We start from the raw sequence: 16233 nt of genomic DNA, 5'->3' as shown, positions 1-16233 counted from the left end.
TGGAGGACACCATCTGGTGCGAGCAGATCCAGCGATCCGGAGGGATAACATGGAGCGGAACCTCGACAGCAATGCAAATGTGCAGCGGAGTAGTGCATCGCTGCAATGGCAGCAACATATCGCGGTCGGCATCATCCTCCTCCGGGGGCCACTTTAATTGCCTTCAGATGCGCCCGAACATGCGCGTCTGTTTAACCGGGCTCTCTCTAGGGAAGATAAGGGAAACAAAGGAAGGTGAGAAAATCAACCAGCAGATATGGAAGATTGTCGCTTTCCCGACGGGATATCCACATTGGGACACGTGATCGAAAGGGGGAGTACTTTGCAGGGCCCAAGCCAAACCTGCCGTGACGCCGTTTGCGGTACGCAGCGGAACACAAACCTCCGACACTCAGCAGATTCACCCGCTATCAGAAGGGGGGGAAATAGCTCATTATGTTGATGACCTTTTCGGCGTCTCTTCCCCCGACGTCCTGTTTGCTACTCCGGCCCATCGCGGTAACAAGTGCAAACCCGGTGCCCCGGTACTTCGATGACGATCCCGCGAAACATGAGGAAAACCAAAAGACATTTTACTCGATCGCATGCCACCATCAACGTCACCAGTGCGGTGACATGGCACATGTATTGTGCACTCGAAACCGCACCAAGTCTACACCTACCGCGATCCTCTAGCCGCACTGCTTCCAGCATCCCGAATCCTCGCTGCTGTTGCTGCTGCTGCTACCAGCACATCTGGCACAATCGTTCTCGCCTACCATGGGCCAAAAGGTCGTCGCAACTGTATCTTCTTGCAGGGACCTTACGCCTCTTCCACTTGCCACGAAAAAAGGGAACGCAAAAGTCCTCGACGCACTCCCGTTTTGGTTGCTACAAAAACAATATTTATGATATTGTTTATACCGCTGACGGTTTTCCTTCACTTGCTCTGTCGCTCTGTTCCTTCCCGCCTCATGTGGGCTTCGGAAACCAGGGCCTACGGTGGAAACTGTTACGCAGTAGAGTTTTTTAGCTGCTTGTGGATGATTTTCTCTTGATTTCTAGATGATGTTGAAGCAAGTTCTAACAGCATAGATGCAATATTATTTATTAAATCCTCAAGACCACATCTTCATATTCTTGTAAAGTACTATTAGTGCTGTCGTGAAGTCTAATGATAAACTTTTTAACTCTTATTAACTTAAGGAATTAAAATGATCAGTAGAAGTAGCCTTTTGGTAGTGCTTATCTTTACATGTTCTGTTTCAATTTGTCCAATGTCTTGTTTATTAATTGCAAACATTTAGACATCACTTAGACAAACAATCCAATATTTATTATTAACTATTGACACACTGCTTCTGAACCGTTCTCGCAACGAAAGAAACCACATAAACAATGCATGTGGAGACAAAAAAAAACGCCAGAAGACTTTCATTCGATTATTCCAATGCGGTGTCATTGTTCATTGCGCGCGGTTTAAAAAATCAAACGTTCAATCCTCGTGCACCTACTACTATTTATAGACGAACGAACCTGGGGGACATTTGAACCGATTCTTGCGTTCCCCATATCCTCGTTTCACTCGTTTGATTGCCTTTCGGGTAAGAGATTTTTCCTTCTTGTTCCTTCTAACTTCTGTTTCATGTCGTAAGGCCGTGGATTTCCGTGCCACCGTTGAACTCTTTGACTTTCCACCCGTTCCTTCTCGGATACGCCTCGGTACGGCGATTCCACTTGGTGCAGTGTGTTTGTGGAAGTTGGTTTTTTTTTGTTTTGTTTCTCTTGCATACAGATTTTTTTTTGTTGAGTCTCTCCTTATCCTACCCAAACGATCTAAACTCAATCATTCTTTACGGTTCATGTCACCACTGGTGACACTTCACCTAGATAACTACAACAGTAGCAGCACCGGGCAGCGGAGAGACACGTTGGCAGCACCAAACCCAACCGAACGCTAGACGATCACATTTTTCTACTAATGTTTTTCTTTGGCTTTTTAAACCCCTTATGGTTTATGATCGTTATGATGCCACAGCGGGACTCGATTCGTGGCAAGAAAAATGGTTCAATCTTCCATCTTCGCTTAGCGTATGCTCTTGCCGGTTGGGCTCCGGTAAACCCTTTACCCGCCATTAGCTATCCGTCAATCTATGCAGGCCTAGCATTCGTTTCGATCTTCGTGTGCTTGCGCTGATGTGCACTTGTACGTCGTAAATGTAAGATCTTTAATGAGTTCCAAAAACCCCCCTCAACCGATCGACCGTTTGAGTGTGAAGGATGGACCGATCATGCTTAACCGGTGCTGCTAGCTCCCCGTGGGTGAATGTGATCGCTTCGAATCACGCCACCATGGAGAACGGGCAAGCTAATGTGTCTAATGCTTCGACTAATGTCCTCGCGTATGTTTAAGTACCGAGAGTGCATTAGTACTACAACGAACGCACAACTCATCACCAAGGACACATATGGTGTTCGTTAAGAACCACGGAAGGATTCCATCCTCTCCCATTTTAATGCTTCATTTTATTGGTCCACACTAAAGAGTACGCTTTCAAGAGGACACGTTAGTTTGATGACTTGCGACTGGTGATGGGCAACGTAAAGCTGTGCCCTTTTACGTGTGACCCAACAGCTTCGAAAAACCACAAAGAAGTCGATGATTCTTTCCATTCGAACAGTTTATCGGTGTGTTGACGTGGTGTCATCTTTCTTCTCAAGCAGAAACTTGATACAACCGTAAGGAAGCTGGACGCATAGATGCCGCATCCTTGCGGGAAGGACAACACGATCGTAACGATTGCCACAAACTAAAGCAAAACATGGCAATTGTAATTCATTTAGGAGTGTACTATTTATTTAGTTAAATCTGATCCTTTTTGTCACATTGACACTTCACGCATAAACTTCTTGTGTCTTTTTTTGTGGAATTACTAGAGCTAACGTAAACTACTGCTACAAAGCAAACTAACTAGCTCTTTACTTTGCATTGCAAATTGTATACATCTTTTGAGAAAGGAGCATTTGGCTTATTGCACTAAGCTTAGCATTCTTTGCTGCCGCATACTTGCATAATACTACATTGTCTAGCAGAAACTTTTTACAAAAATTTTGGTTTCGTTTCACTTATTGCCGAAAATCACATTCGCTTCAAATGAACGTCACATGTGAGGAAGATTTTTACATCGATAATGTGTCTTTTAACAATTATACAAAGAAAAACGATAAAGTTTTTAAATTGAAAACTCATCTGAAATTGCTTACCTAACAAATTTGCTTACATATTAAAAGTTTCCCTTAACTAGCACATTTTTGGAAATGTCTTTAGCATGCGTAATTACTAGAACAAAGCACATAACAAAGATGGAAGATCATTTTTGAAGATGGAAGACAAAACGCTTAAAATCCCTAAGCCCTTCGCTACTACTGCGACACTAATGGCAACAAATTTCATATCTTTGGAAGCAGTTTTATGATCTTAACTAAATGCAACAAACTGCTGCTAAAACTATGTTCCAGTGTGATGAGATAATGGAAGATCAAGAGAGATATTTAACAGTTCTCCAACCTACGATTAACTAACACTAGTTTGTCTACATTTCGCTTGCACGCTATAAAAGTTTACTAAAAGAATGAAAAAGTAAAGGTTCTTAGGTTGTAACGTAATTAAGTCTAACGTCTGCGAAAGGCATCAGTAACTCAGACAACTGCACCGAAATAGTCAAACTCAGTGCCAAACGTTGGAAGTGTCTTTTCGCCACTACCATCGGTGTCGTTTGCAAGTCGACAGGTAGCAACTCCCAGCACGGTACTCTCATCGTTCGAATAGTTCGCATCACTTTCAAAGGAAAGTCCCAGATTCTCCATCAGATAGCGATTACTTTCGATCTCTGCCGTGCTGTTGTCGGTGACGGCAGACGGCAGTTGCAGAATCTTCATGAAACAGCTGGACATATCGTTAAAGTCATCCATAGTGGTACGACGATCGCTCCCATTGGTCCCATCCAAAGCAGAACCGTGCAGTTCCTGCGCTAGGTTGGACGGTTTATTCACAAACACATCGTCCAGCACCAAATCGTTCGATGTGTTCGTGTACGGTTCCAGGTTAAACGCATCCATGGTTGATAGGGTCGGTTCGGAGTATCGTCTTGTCGCGGGAATGTCGTGCTGTGCCGGTTTTCTCCGTATCGGTACGTCCGTCGGGCGCGTTCCATGATTCTTCACGTGCTTCCGCAAGCTGGACGGATCGGTGTAACGTTTGTTGCACCCGGGCAGTTGACAGGCGTACGGTTTCTGCGTGAGAAGAATACAGCAAACCATTAGCATGCTGGCCATTTAGCCTCTGAGATGTTCCGCACAACATCCGCACATGTCGCAGTTGCCTTACCGTGTCGTAATGCGTGCGCTGATGCTTGGCACGATCCGAACTGTTGCTGAACGCCTTGGTGCAGCCTTGAAACTGGCAGTTGTACGGACGCTCGCCCGTGTGCGATCGTTGATGGATTTTCAGATTTTCCAACCGAGAGAAAGCCTTCTTGCAACTGGGGAACTGTAAGCGTAATAAAACACAAAGAGGTTTTGGTACGATCATCGCAGACGTACAGCCACTCCGCGAGCAATTATCCAGGATTATGGCTAACGGACACATGCATATGCGTAACGCACAGCGAAAGAGTGGAAAAAAGTGGCGTAAGCTAACGTATGCAAGCAAAAACCATAACCCGGACAAGCCGGCAAACATTGGTGCGCGTTTCGTTTGCTAAAAAGTGATCACTCGCATTGCTCCATGTGCACCAGATGTTTGCCAAGAGTGTTCCGCTCATGGTTCTAAGCCCCCACAGCCGAAGCCTACCAGGGTGCCCGGTTATTCGCTCACTTACCGGACATTTGTTGGGCTTTTCCCCGCTGTGTACACGCATGTGGATCAGCAGCTTGTAGCGGGCATTGAACGGTCGGTGCTGCCGTGGACAGTCCAACCACTGGCACCCAAATACTTCGCCCCGTTTCGGTTCCACGTGCTGCTTCTCGATGTGGGCCACTAGCTGCTGCTGGTCCGCGAGCTCCAGATTGCAACCACTCCAGAGGCACGAACGTGGCGTTGATGCCGACGGGAAGGATTCGTCCATTTCGGCCGGTTCGTCAACCATATCCAGTGGTTCCACTTTCGCAACCATCGGGGAGGTTGGTGTGTGGTTTATAGACGTCGCGGGTACGCTTGCAGCATTTCTCCAAATGTCCTTAAACTCTCGATTCGGTTTCTCCACACCCTGGAGCGGTTTGTAGTAGTTTTCAGCCGAGTAGCTGTACGAATCCGGCGCTGTGAGTGCCGGGTCCGTACACGTTTCGACAGTGTTGCAACCCCCATCCGCTCTATTGCCGTTGCTGTACTGTTCCAAAAAAGAGCTATCCAAGAAATCCATAATGTAGCTCATCGATGGTTCAACGCCGGACGACATATCGGGTTTGGAGGTCGAATTAGCGCACTCAAACTGTCCACTGATCGTTCCACCGAAGGCACTCCGAATGGAGGGCAGTGTGGTGGTTTCGTTTTTCGTTGGTGACGTCGTACCACAACTGCCCATTGCCATCAGCTCGCCGTTGGATCTTTTCGGCGAGCAACACCCGGCTCCGTTAAGATTCATCAGGTTCAGAGTGAATCCATTATCGATCCACGCATCACCGTCGAACGGAGAGGAACAAGGGGACTGGTTCTTTGACTGGCAGTTTGTCTCGTTGTAGTTGTAATAATCCGTCGCTGTGGTGCAACTGCTGGCGCAGCTTAGCAAACTTTGGCACGTGAGCGGTGTGCTGGCAATCGTTGCCGCCGGAGAGAGCAATATACTCGAGGACGACTGCAGCTTTTCGATGTACTCCGGATCAAACTTGAAGAACAAATCGTCCCCCCCTTTGGCGGGGGTCGTATAGAAGCCACCCACTTGTTTGAACGTGTCCGCCTGCGGTAGCTGATGAAACTGAAGGGCTTCGGAAGGAAACTCATGCTCCGCACTGTATCCCGTAAATCCCGGCACCGGTGGAGCGGAAATCGGCGTGTAACTTTGGTGCAGCATGTTCCGCCCACAGTCAGCACCGTACGCACCGGACTGATGGTTTGCTTTCGCATCATTCATGCCACAGCTGATGGCACTGTAGCACACGTCCATAGTTGTATCGTCAGTAAGGCAAAAGCCATGTTTCAGATCGAACGATTTTAAACTTGTAGCGCACAGATCGACCGTACCGGTCAATGCCGAAGAGGGAGTTGTCGGTGTTAACAGTGCCATAACGATCAGTAACTTAATCACACAGCAATGCGCAACATTAGTACACGAAAGGAGTCTTCACGAAAAAAAATTTTAAAAGTTCCCTCCAATAGATCTCACACGTCACAGGCCGTTTTACACTGAGCACGCTTGAAGCCTAACACGCACAATAATCTCGTAACACGATGTGCACGGGACGAGCAATGGGAAAATACGTCCGTACCGGTCGATCGTTCGGTTGTCAGTGATTCCAACGGGATCTTCGCGGCATCAGCGAGTCCATCGAGATCGCGCACGCTATGTTGTTCCCTTCGACTGTTCGTTCTCGACGAAGTTTTCCCGAAGATCGACCATGTGTGATCGTTCTTTGCTGCTTCATCTCCTCTTCATCGTCATCACCATGCAGCAGGATCATCGTAGTTCAGGCAGATCGTACCCTCTTGCTTCGCGGTCTGTACATGATCCTCGTCTCGATCTCGTACCCCTGCCCCTGTGTACACAGAGTGTAACAAACAACAAATTATACGACTGTGACAAACCCGCCCGGGGGCATCCCTCTCCGCACACCGCTCACTCGTGTCACGTTCCATTTAATCCTGTTCTTCTTCATTGGCTCACTCTTCCGCGGATGGGAAAACGAAAATCCGAAGCAAAGCAGAACGATGAAAGGTTAGGTCAGGTTAAGCAACTGGAAAAGCTAACCATGCGCTGCAGGTTCGGAGGACGCATCGTCTTCGTGAGGGAAACAGCGAAGTCCGTGGGCTAGCGAGGTGTGATTGCTTTTTTCATCACGCTCGGTCATGGCAAGTGCCGAAGACCGATCGTGGCCCAGTGACATCGCACAGCTACACTGCTTTTATGCTAAAGAATGTTGTTGCATTTTTGTTTGCGTGCAAATACATTTCTACGGTTTAGCCAGTGCGAGATCAATTGTGGCAACAAAAAAAAAAAAACAACAATCCCGCCAACTCGTACGCAAAATGTGTTATAAGCGATGGAAATGTCACCATGTCTTCAATGTCCTTACGGCAACAGGCATTGAACAACAAAAAATGGGCCCATGTGTTGGAGAAAGCGGGAGAAAGTGACAAGAATTTGATATGTGCGCAATTATTCTAAGCTATTCTTCGTTTCCCTCTGCTGTGTTGCTGATGGCAATAGCTCTCGGCTCGACTTATTTATTATTTTAAACCACATTTCTTCACTTACGAGTCACTTGTTATGATGTGCACGGATTATGAGTCGGAGGTTTTTTTTTCGACTTCATTTTCCCGCTTTCTTCTTGTACCGATTAGAGCTTACTTTTCCCGCCGATGTTTACCACCCGGTGAGACCGTGCTCGGAGTGAAATTTGTAAAGAAATGCTTATAATAAGAAACACGACATGCGGTAGCAGCGGCAAAAAGAAACCTACTTCACAGACAAATTATGGACTGGACTAGAACTGGGACACGCTTTTTTTTTTACACAACTATGCCGTACAGTAGAAACAGACAGATACAACTTTACCAGATGGACGTTCCGCATTCTTTCGCGTGGAAATGTTTTCTTTCTTCGTAAATGGAGTTGTAAATGGAATGGAGCATAATTTAACTGTTAAAAGAAAAATATTATTGGATGTATATATATATTAGTTCTATAGCACTCCGTGTTTTTTTTTCTTTATCGCACAAGATCTAGCGTGTAAATTTCACTTAAAAAATTCATCAAAATCGTGGTGAACATACACACGTCTCAAAACACTATCCCCCTAGTGTGTTGTCTTACTTGGTTAAAGGCAGTTTAAAAAAATAAAATGCTAAAATGCTTTCTCTTCGTACACCGGCGCATCATAAATCGACTACATCCATCACCAAACGGGTGCGCCGTGTTCGCGTCTCACGATCCCCCCCATCTGTTGCGTCCTGTTGGCCAGCAGCATCGCTGCCACTCCCCCGCCCAACAAGCTCCGATTCGTAGATGATTTTCGATTTCCGGTTGTGCCGTTTCATGCGCGCCATAATTTCGTACATCTCCTTCAGGCCCGGGTTGCGAGCGATCATCTGGTTGTAGTCCCGTTCACTATCCCTAATACTGCTGCTGGTACCGGTTGCCTCTTCGTCGGCGGAATGTTTCGGTGGATTCGGACGCCGTCGCCTTAACGTCACCTTTCCACTTTTAATATCTGCTATCACCGAATCTAGACCTGTGGGAAGGGAATAAAAAAAAAAGCCCGGTACGGCAAACAATTCAATCAACGGGAATGTAATTACAGTTGAATTAAATTCGGCCAAATTCGGCAAACCGGAAAGACAAGCAATCGACTATGGACAATGTACATAGAAGCAATATGAACACGGGAAGAACTAGGCAAGATGTGATGTTTTAGCATGTTGAGGATTGGAAGTTGTTAGAAGGATGATGATGATGATCATAAACTATACAAGCTTTCTGTAGGACGCCGAGCAAACACTTCAGATAAAGAATTAAATACTTAAGGGGATAGAGTACACAATAGTTGAACAATAGTTGGATAGAGAGTTGCGTCAGAAGAGACCCCGAACTGCGCAATGTATGCTAAAGTTTTAATTTTTATAACCCAAAAAACGGCAGAATTATTATTCTATATTTGTACTGCATTTATAGTTATTTTTTATATGAAAAACTTTAAAAATCACCATTTTCAAGGTGGCCCCCCAACGAGCAACGCTCTGAATCCTTAATACCCGCCAACTACAAGCACAGCAGCAGGTTCATTCGGTCAATTCACTATCCGTCCAGAAATGAACACAATCCTTAAGGACGACTTTCGTGTCCCTACGAGGGGAACGCGCAAATGTGTGGTCGCTTTGCCAAACAGCAAACAACGCAGTCCTGTGCGAGCTTCCGTAACGAAACGACCGTTCTAACTTCGATCCACAGCAAAAAAAAAATCGCGAACGGACGGAAACTAAACCAATGTGTCCAACAGGTGTTACGGTTGCCAAGCGTGTATAGTGTGCGTGCCGTTTTAAAAGCATCCCAACCCCAAACATACCTCATCAAAGTGCAAAGCAAAACCACATCAAATGCCATGATTCTACAGTGGGTGTGTTTTTTTTGTATTTAATTTAATCCGTTTAAAAAAAGACACCAGAGATCACAGAGCGGCCACAGCTAACAAAATCAGTAGATCTACGGTTGATGATAATTATTATGCGTTACTAAAGTGAGTTATGGTTTAGTGCATTAACATTACCATCTACAGCTACACCCCCACAGAACAATACTCCACAATCATGCATGCTTCGGATGGACAGAGTACGTGCATTTCCATAATACTCTAAATGACGACGGGTTCAAGTTTAAAGTGTCTCTTCACGTCCACTTCCGGTCTGGCTGTTATCCCGCATTTCGCATGTCCGAAGAAACATTTGGTGTATGGCGGGCGGGGTTGTGAGGGGGGATAGGGGTTTCCGTTTTGTTTTCCCATCATCAAGCGTAGCGACCTTTGGCCGCTACATAGTAGGCAGCTCAGTACGAGTACGAGCGGCCTGACCTTTGCGTCCGGAATGTGTCATCAATACGACGACAATACCGAACTGAACGGTAGCACGCGCCACCCGGTAACGGACGCTGCGGTTGTTTAAAGGGCTTCTGGAAAACATTCTATTGGGAGAGAACTTTCCATATACCATAACCAGCTGACCCACTCGCGCGTACCCGGATAGTGGATGGGATCTTCCCATTCTTACCGCCACCGGGACAGTGGCACGAACATCCCAAAGGATGGTGCTGTGGAAATGTGACTGTTGCGTCAGATACACACACACACACAGGCAGCCGAACGGTTGTTGCCGTTCGTGCATTAACGAAGTCGCAAAGGATGGTCTGCCAACGGTATGCCAGCGCTGTATCGAAAGCGAAGCATAAGCTATTAACAACAACAACCAAATAAAAAATACAGCCGTGCGAGTCTTCGAACGGCTGAGTAATTGATTGGGTTTGCGTTACAAATATGATTATAGATCAATTTGCAAATCGAATGGTTCGGTTGCGAAACAATATACGTCCTATGGGGGGAACAGCATGGATGGAAATGGTTTCTATTCCTTTATGTGCCTTTCTATCTTAAACTTTGTAAAAAAATGAATGTACATTGTATGTCTTATTTCTAGAAACGACTTACTTTCAGCTTGTAGTATGTTTCACTACAGTAAAATTACTTAAATATGGCAATGGTAATATCTATATGACAATTTTACCGAAAGCGTAACGAACAGCTTTATACACACAAGATAGATAATTTACCGTTTTACTAGTTGTCGTGGAACCGTTGCAAGAGAATTTCTTACGAGAATGGTAATAGTGGTGATGGCAATATGGATGTTTAATGCTGTACAAAACTAGGAACAACTTGTTGTGGTTTGGCTGTTTACCGTGTCTTTCTACGACACTCGCTCAACAGCGTCGCACTCGTTACCAATCCATCCGGTTTATTGTCTGCACTACAAGCAATGTATGTGTGTGTGTGTCCTTATGGCAAATATTCATCGGGAGTAGTAGCTAGATTCAATAAACCGACTGTGTTGTGGTCTTCGAAGCGACTTGCTACCACGGGTACATGTTAGGATAGCACAACAAAGGAGGAAAAAAACCGACAACTCCACTGATTACCGTACGCAATATTCCACACTATCGGTGCCCCTTTTATCCTAAGCACAGTCAAGATTTTAGCCGAAGGTGAAGGAAGGAAATGGGAAGTGATTGTACCGCACGTGGCTGATTTCCACGGAACTTCTGCTACCGGTACAGAGGGTTAGCACCGATAGAACAACAACAGTTGGTACGAAAATAACAAAACAAGTGAGAGGGAAACATGCAATAAAGCACATGAAGAGCGAAAATAACAGCAAAACTTCAGTGTGAAGTAGCGCGCCAAAACAACCAACATGCGTACTATGGTTACAATCGATAAAAAAAAAACCTACCTGTTGCCCGGTGCGGACTATTTACATTCGTTATTGCTACGTGATTTAATTTCTGCTGCGAAATCGCCTCGCTTAAGCCAAGCGCCCGGTCACAGCCAGTCGTTAGATGGTTGGTGTTAGCGAAAATGTTAGCCGGCAGCGGTGGAGCGGGTGGTGGTGGTGGTGGTGGAGGAGGAAGAAATGGAAGTGCAGGTGCGGATGACACGACCGGCACACAGGACGAGCCGGACGGGGAAGCTTCGGTAACGCTGCAGCGCCGCAGCAAAGACGCCAACGGATCGTCACTGTCCAAAACTTCAGAAATTCCGAGGATGCTCGCGGAACCAGGATTGGAACTTTGCCACTCACGGACCCGGCTGATCCGGAGCTGCTGGCGCAACGATTGGACCTCCCCTTCGGCCTGCTCGGCCCGCTGCAATGCTTCATCCAGCTGCTGCCGAAGTCCCTCGACTTCCAGTTCAAGGGCAACGATCTGATCGTTCGTCTTGCGCTCGTGCTCTTCGCTCATGAGACTTTTCTGTTGGCCGGAACATGGGAGAAGTAGGTAATCTGCGATAAGTTTCGCCAAGCGAGAAAATGCTTTTCCATGGTAAACATACGACGCGTCTACACTATTTGTTGAGCTATGAATGAACTTTGCAACCGTCACAGAGGGAATTTGGAAACATACTTTAAACTTTACGCTCTCTCACGGTCACTTTAAACTAGCCGAAACAGCAACATTACGTTTGCTATGTGGGAACAACATCGATATCAAAATTTTGACATTGGTTGCAGCCTGTAGAAAGCGCCGATAGTAAAGCATTACGGAGAAGCGAATTTAAAGCTCGCTGTATCACCAGCACCAGCTGTATCAGTTCGCATCGAAAGTAATTTTTTTTTAACAATACTACCAGCTTAATCAAGCCATTATATTAATTACAGTCTGAAGTAGATTCCAATCGCCAGTTTTATGGTGTTAATGTGAAGTAAATATCGATAGCAGAGTTGTAGTAGGCGGCAATTTTTTATAGCCAAATGTTTGTTAAATAAGATACATACATATCTACATTTGTCTATACGGTCTAAACTTTCTCACAAAACAAGATACTTACATATTCGATAAACTGTGCTTCATAGGTTTTCCGCTGTAGCTCAATTTCCGACCGCATCTTCTGAATTTCTTCGTTGGAGCTCGTTTTCGAATCGACCGAGTCCCGATTTTGACGGACCAGCTGGTCACGCTCACGTTGCACCTTGATGAATGTGTTTTCGAGCCTGAAGATTTCGAAAACAATAAACATTACTTGTTGCGGTTAGAAAAGTATCGTTAGTTTACTGAACCAGTTCCGTACCTTTTACTAGTATCGATTGATTCCAGCATGTTTCGTGACATAAGCCGTGCCACCTTGTTCAACTCGGCGTTCTCCTCCCGCAACTTTCGATTGTTTTCCTCATACTGTTGCTTCTAATGGGGGATAATAGAAAAAAAAAACAAAGATTAAGCATTCTATGTAGCCTACTTCAATTACTAAAACCCCATGAAAAGCGTACATTTTCCAACAATTCGGAGATTTTCTCGTTCGCCTCGTACAGCTGCAGCTCCACGTTGTTCAGATAGGATTTAAGCTTTTCCATCTCGTTCAACAGACTGTCCACCTCCGTACCTTTGCCGCTCGATTCAGTACCAACCACCTGGGCTCCAGCTGCACTTGCACCCGGAAGCACACGAGCGGTCGCAGCAGCAGGTTGTTCTTCGTCACTTTCTGCTGCATCGATGGCGGTGATACTTTCTTCGCCGGGTGCTGGTGTTGGAATGATTTCGGACAGCTTGCGCCTAAGGCGACGGTTTTTCTCCGTAAAGTCCGTTAGTACACGTTGCGAATTTTCCAAATCGCCAACAAGCTGTTTCACGTTATAGTTGAGCTGTTCGTTCGACTTTTCCAACAACGCATTTCGCTTCGCCACTGAAAACAAGCAATTTTTGAACGTGAAACGCTTTTATCAAATCTCTATGTTCCGGTTATTCAAATAGGTAATTTCTTTAAAACCTACACTGTTCGCACTTTTCCATCAACCGGTTATGGGTTTCCTTTAGCTGGACGTGCTCGGTCGGTGTGGCGCCTCCACCGGGTGGTGATTCTGCCTGCACGAATGAACCGAGCATGCTGCGCGTGAACGAAGGTTCATCGTCGTTTATCGAAGCCGAAGCCGAACCGACGTTCGACGATGAATTGGATGATGAACCACCGCCCGCAATGTACAGGTGTAGCGAAGTTTTACGTTTCGGTATCGGAATGCTGCTGCGCTTCGAGGGCGATGATTGCGAACTGTCCATTGTTGAGGGAGTCTACTTCAAAAAAAGAGGATTGGAGTTCCTTTGCTACGCGCCGTCAAACACCTGCCGAGATGGAAATTAAGTTGGACACAACACAGTAAGTCACAGAAATCACAAACAAATTAAATTATTATCATTTTCGCCAGTAAGGAGCGGAAAAACTGCAACGACCAATAGATGGTAGACGACAAACGGAAATGTTTTACATCGTAAAGTTAGACAAAGACATTACCTACTTAAAGAAATGCTGGAAGAACAGCCCTTGCTGTGCATGTAATGATAAAATATTTCGTTAAAGCTGTAACAGTGTGAGTCATTCAAGTATTTTTTTTTTTATATTAGCGGTTTAAAGTTGCAAAGTATGAAGAGTACTTGTGGGAAACTACAGAATAAAATTCAAATATAAATTACAATAAGAATAATTTTTGATAATTATTCGTCGAGGATGAAATTTGAGCTTGTTTTTTTTACTAATGAAAACTTTCGGTTTTATTTTCCACTTTTCAGTTTATAAGAGCCATAGATTCGTTAACAATTATTCATAATTGAATTAATGCTTTAGTGAACAATGCTGGACGAATGTTATACTCACAACTTTTGTTTGATAACCTTTTTTATTTACTCGAAGCTCTATTGTATTAAACATTTATTTATTGTCAGTTAAACCCTATGAATCAGCTTTCATAAATTTAATATAAACAAAATGTGCTCGTTGAAATCTCAATTATACATCAAATCAAATTGAAATGTTTCCCACAGTGGTATATTAAGTTAAATAATTGTACAATCAGTTATATTTTGAAATATTTTTTTGTTTTTTTTTTTTAAATTCCCGAAATTAAAAGCTGAAACTTAACGGCGATGAGCACTACTACGAATTCCATCTGGAAAGTGCCTATTCCATCGCACATGGCCAATGTGCTCCAAACCTGGCTTGCGAACGATTTAATCGACTTCCAAAACAAAAGCTTTGTGATCTCCTAGCTCTCCGGAATTGAACCCTCTTGGACTATTTTGTTTGGTTTAATATATAGAACGAATGCAAAGACCAGACCAGGAACACTTTGGTCCAGTTCAAGAATGTAATTTTCCAACATCGAGATGATATATTCGAAATTATTGAACCCCAAGCATTCTGATAGGTACACTCTGTAAAACGTTGTATGAGTGGTAAAATAGTATACAAAGAATTTAACATGTCTTTGTATACATTACGCAGGAATCGCAATGGAAAACCATAAATTTCAAAATGGCACAAACATTGATAACCACTGACCATAATCAGCATCAGGTCACAAATCAATATCGCATGAGTAATGATTATTTAAATTACTTGCTTTGTTATGATTCGCACAGTTCGATGTGAATCAATATTTTTCTGTCACCTTCCTGTTGTTGCAATAAAAAACAACGTACAAAACCTTCAAAACAAACAACATAAAATTAGAGATAAGATATTGTTAGGAATCAAGCAACACGCTTGCAGCTCTATTCTACCATTTCATCTATCACGCTTCGAGGTTTGCAGAATGCCTGTGATGAAGTCACGCCTTCCCCAAAAACGATAGTCCAATGTCAATAACGGTGTCCAACTAACGTCGCGGAAGCACAGTCCAAAAATTGAACTTATCAAACCTACGTGGCCGGGCAAGAACGGGGGAAAAGTGCGTCACCGAAAGGGTGGTCAAGCTCTCATGGGCGTTAGTTATAATATTTGCGTGCCATGAGAACGAGAAGACAGAAAAGTCGCCACCCCACCGTGAGCTTCAACTACTCAATTATTCAATGACCGAATGTGGATCGATTTGAGGCGGATAGGTTCAACCCACACACGACGACGGCCCACCACCACAAAGCGCACGATCATTCGCAATGCAAGAAATCGCTTGCCTATGTGTCCTGTGGTAAGGCAGACCAAGCCACCACCAAAACCATTTCCGTTGGCCGGTTTCATTTAATGATCCATCTGGACTGGAACGGTCGTTCTTCACGGCGCTATCAATACCCGTTTGCGGTAAACCCACGTTACAAGCAAACACGTTTTGATCTCCGCAATGTACATTTAAGGATCTGCACTGTCTCCGTGTCTGAAGTGGTCTACAATGCTAGATCAGATCTTGATTAATTTTATCTTTTCTTCTACATGTGTGTACCAAGAACTGTACCAACACGGTAAACGATGTATGTACCGCAAGCAGTTTTCTTTACTTTCGTTCATAAATTCTTCAAATGACTCATTGTATGCAAAATCGCATTCAACACACGCACACACACACACACAAAGCACCGGAATGTGCACGGTTGCTAAGCAACTTGATTCTGTGTTTGCTACATCCCAATGGATGATAACATTCAGCTAAACCCCAGTGCGAATGCAAAATATGATCCGCAAGATCGAAATACATCTTTCTCACAATGCACTTTACCTTTTGTTCAACCGTTCGTACAAGATGCGCAAGCGTTCAATCGAGTTTTTTGCCTTTTTCCCTCTTTAACAACAGAAACATGCCAAAGTGAAAGGAACCAATTATGCTGCCCGGTTAAAGGGCTGCTGAACGAAACGGTATACCAGGCAAAAAGGGTCGTCGAAACGGTTTCGGGCGCGATTTTCTGTTTGCTAAAATGTTTAAAGAACTTTCTCTCGGGGTTTTTTTCTTCAGCTTGCCCTTATCGTTTTACAGGTTGGACAAATTCACACATTCACACACTGCACGGTGTTGCACATTCC

The 16233-nt window shown here is 44.6% G+C and overlaps 3 protein-coding genes across 3 annotated transcripts in view; all 3 read right to left on the bottom strand.

The window, feature by feature from the left end:
- The window catches only part of LOC128709835 (C-terminal-binding protein), a 154620-nt gene that overhangs the window by 63324 nt on the left and 75063 nt on the right, over positions 1 to 16233 (bottom strand). The gene's annotated exons all lie outside the window — the stretch shown is intronic.
- LOC128709830 (uncharacterized) lies at positions 3679 to 6260 on the bottom strand. The gene is made up of 3 exons (XM_053804848.1): positions 4860 to 6260; positions 4367 to 4528; positions 3679 to 4272 (listed from the first exon to the last, which is right to left on the bottom strand). Exons 1-3 carry the CDS (start codon positions 6258 to 6260, stop codon positions 3679 to 3681), a joined length of 2157 nt encoding a protein of 718 aa, XP_053660823.1.
- LOC128709832 (shootin-1) lies at positions 8069 to 13505 on the bottom strand. The gene is made up of 6 exons (XM_053804850.1): positions 13223 to 13505; positions 12722 to 13134; positions 12523 to 12635; positions 12283 to 12445; positions 11189 to 11705; positions 8069 to 8424 (listed from the first exon to the last, which is right to left on the bottom strand). The coding sequence occupies exons 1-6, from the start codon at positions 13503 to 13505 to the stop codon at positions 8069 to 8071; spliced, it is 1845 nt and encodes a 614-aa protein (XP_053660825.1).

This window comes from Anopheles marshallii, chromosome 2, assembly GCF_943734725.1.
Source record: "Anopheles marshallii chromosome 2, idAnoMarsDA_429_01, whole genome shotgun sequence".
In the NCBI taxonomy this organism is placed as follows: Eukaryota; Metazoa; Arthropoda; class Insecta; order Diptera; family Culicidae; genus Anopheles; species Anopheles marshallii.
Note: the sequence above shows the minus strand (reverse complement) of the source record. Positions and strands in the feature narration are given on the sequence as shown.